The sequence below is a fragment of the Apaloderma vittatum genome, unplaced genomic scaffold (assembly GCF_000703405.1).
Source record: "Apaloderma vittatum isolate BGI_N311 unplaced genomic scaffold, ASM70340v1 scaffold2571, whole genome shotgun sequence".
Taxonomy (NCBI): domain Eukaryota; kingdom Metazoa; phylum Chordata; class Aves; order Trogoniformes; family Trogonidae; genus Apaloderma; species Apaloderma vittatum.
In genome coordinates this window covers 64,405-67,719 of record NW_009697202.1, presented here as the reverse complement: position 1 = coordinate 67,719, position 3,315 = coordinate 64,405, and the positions used below count along the sequence as shown (strand labels likewise).

General features: G+C 40.2%; 1 protein-coding gene across 1 annotated transcript in view; it reads left to right on the top strand.

Moving 5' to 3' along the window:
- The first annotated feature begins 1,392 nt into the window (after positions 1-1,392).
- PDK3 (pyruvate dehydrogenase kinase, isozyme 3) overlaps positions 1,393-3,315 on the top strand; it is a 34,964-nt gene continuing 33,041 nt past the window's right edge. Inside the window, exon 1 of the mRNA XM_009877486.1 lies at positions 1,393-1,529. Coding sequence (XP_009875788.1) covers positions 1,420-1,529 — 110 coding nt within the window. The 5' untranslated portion in view covers positions 1,393-1,419. The remainder of the gene's footprint in view (positions 1,530-3,315) is intronic.

Genomic DNA, 3,315 nt, shown 5'->3' with positions numbered 1-3,315 from the left:
CAAACCGGGGGAGTGTGTCTGTGAAGGGCCCACAGTTTGCTGGAAGAGCAAAAATAGAATTGCTGACAGTAATGGCATTTAATGATCCACTGGTTGATGATACCTAAATGGGAAAGAAGAGGGAAACTCTAATTCTTCCTGCATGTTCTCTCAAGTTTGTGTTATGGTTTGGGAACTAATCAATCGATGCATGTTACCTATGCTGATTATAATGGGACTTCTTAAAAAGTATCACCTTGATTGTGCTGGTTGCATTATACTTGAGCCTTTCAAATTGCAAATCTCAGTGATTGTGTGCCTGGCAGTGCTTTTTAACACTTTCTGGTTTGCTTGAACATAATTTATAGCTCTCGTATTATGCCTTCACTCACAAATTTTGCAGGCCGTTGTACTGGTTATCATCACAAAAGACATCTGCTGTCTTTTTAGATGAAAGCAGAATACTGACAAGTGAAACACAGATTATTTTTATTTTATTTTTTATTTATTTGTTTTACCTGGACTCTAGTTATGGTGGGGAGTTCCTCCACTTGTGAAATGCTGCAAAAGACAAAAAAAGTAGTGTATCAAGTCAGGTCTGATCTTCCATCTGAACTATTTAGGCAAGAGTCTTAACATCATATACTTTCAAACATTTATAGTTACAGTTTTCTGGGTATCTCTAGTAACTAGTTTAGCTTAAGAGTCACAGAAAAGACCTCTGAGGTCATCAAGTCCAGCCTATGACCCACCACCACCACACTGGCCAGAGCACGGCACTAAGTGCCACACCCAGCCTCTCCTTAAACCCCTCCAGGGACGGTGACTCCACCACTGCCCTGGGCAGTGCATCCCAGTGCCTGAGCACCGGTGCTATTAGTCATGTCAGTCTTCTGTTACTTGTAGGGTGGCTCCAGAGAATTATCACTGCTCCAAGTAGGTTCACAGCGAAGTATTGTTATTTTGCTGGATCCATTTTATTTGCTTTCTCATGGTTTAGTTTGTTTGTTTGTTTCTTTCATTTTAAAAATGCTGCGCTGGATAAAAATCTGTATTAAAAGTGAAAGTCCAAGATATTCTCAGCTGCAGCTTTTCCTAGTGGTAATGTGATGATGAGCACTGTGTTTCCCTTCCAGGTGGCTAGTGAGCATCTTGTATGTTGGTCCTAGGAGGGATGATGACCTTCACTGGTCTTCCTGGGTACTGCTGAAATGTTGAAGTATTTAGTAGCCATTTGCAGAGCTTGTGACTTGAAATGTCAACTAGCTGTTGCCGTTTTTTTATCCCTTTATTTTCACTCCTTACTCTCCATTACATGTGTGACATTCAAGCTTCTAGCACTAGGAAGTCTAAATTTTGATCTGCTGAAATAGATGTCTGTTTTATTTGTTTTTTTCCTTTCCAACAGGTCGTGACAATGCATGTGAGAAGACTTCATATATGTTTCTGCGGAAAGAACTCCCTGTGAGACTAGCTAACACCATGAGAGAAGTCAATTTGTTGCCTGATAACTTACTTAACAGGCCTTCAGTTGGGCTAGTACAGAGTTGGTAAGTAAAAAAAACCCAGTGGACTGAAAATCAGTGTAAAGCTAGCACTACATGTGCTGCTTAAGTTGCAACTCAGCTTGAATTGTCTTGAACTGAAGTCTAGTTTCTGCCTTGAATTGTTTATAATACGTGATTCTTGTCAAATGAAGGTTCCTTTTCTTCTAGCATTAGACATATTCTTCTAATTAAATACTCTAATATGCCAATTAAATACTCTAATATGGATCTCAGAGATAAGAATTTGTATGTTAATCTTGTGAGTTAGTAGAAACATACTGTTGTCTCCCAGATAATTAGAATATTCCAGTAAGAGTGAGGTTTTTAGAATATTCCTTACTGTGTTGCTCCCATGACTTCTTGAAAACTTCTTGAAATAGCTGTTCTTTCTTTGTCAAAAATACTGGAAAAAAAATCTCATCTTATTGCTAAATCTTTAAAAACTCGTCTTGGTATTCAGTGTAATTTACAGAACAGGACAAAAATCTGGTGTCATCCAGTAAGTAACATTCTCCATTGTAATAACTACTGTGTATCTGAAGGGATTCACAGTCCTGTTGTCTTTTGCACAGTAATTTCTAGCCTGCTGGCATGTTCAGTGAGATTTGGAGGCTACTACCTTGTATGTATGAAGCTCTAAAAAATTCTTTTTCACGGGGTATTTATCATCTCTCTGCCTGCAAATACTTGATCTAAAGAATTTATGTAAAAATACCTTTGTGTTATACCGTAAATTTACATTGTGAATAATGGTTTATCTAACTGTAACAGCAACTAATGTTGTAGATGTCTGTTAAGTTCAGTCATAGCCCTTGAGCTGAGATATTCCATGTTGACTGCTGGGTTTGGTCTCGTATTTATGAAGCTTCAGACTTAGAAAATATAAATTAGGATATGTGATACTGTGTACTTTAGTTTAAATATGTTTACGAAAGGTAACACTGGCTGTCTTGATGACCACTTCAAACATAGCGATTAAGTGCTTCAGATAAATATAAGTGCTGTGGAGCCACACGGTAACAATCACTTTGTGGTTAAGTGGCAACTTGCAAGGTCTGAAGGCTTGTATCACCTGTCACTTGTAACATCAGTAGAGGAAGCTATTATGCCAAATAGGGAACACCTTTAGGCTTTTCTGATCTCGAGGATTTGTGAAGCTGTGCTTGAATCACACAGAGAATTGCCTAGATTGGAAAAGACCTTTAAGATCAGAGTCCGGCCATTAACACTGACAAATCCTCAACTAAACCATGTCTCTAGGCACTATGTCTACATACTCTTAAATACCTCCAGGGATGGGGACTCCACCACTGCCCTGAGCAACTCATTCCAGTGCCTGATAGGCCTTTCAGTAAAGAAATTCTTCCTAATAGCCAATCTAAACTTCCCCTGGCACAAATGGAGGTGATTTCCTCTTGTCCTATCATTTGTTAATTGATTGAACAGACTGATCCCTGCCTCTCTACGACCTCCATGCAGGTAGTTGTAGAGAGTGATAAGGTCTCCCCTCAGTCTCCTTTTCGAAGGACCTCAGTTCCCTCAGCTGATCCTTGTAAGACTTGTTCTTGAGACCTTTCACCAGCTTTGTTGCCCTTCTTTGGACACACTTCAGCACCTCAGTGTCCTCCTTGTAGCGAGCCCAAAACTGAACACAGCACTTGAGGTGCGGCCTCACCAGTGAAATGGGGCCAGATAGGTGAAGAGGGACGTGGATCTGTTGGAGCGTGTTCAGAGGAGGGCCACAAGGATGATCCAGGGGCTGGAGCACCTCTGCTATGAGGACAGGCTG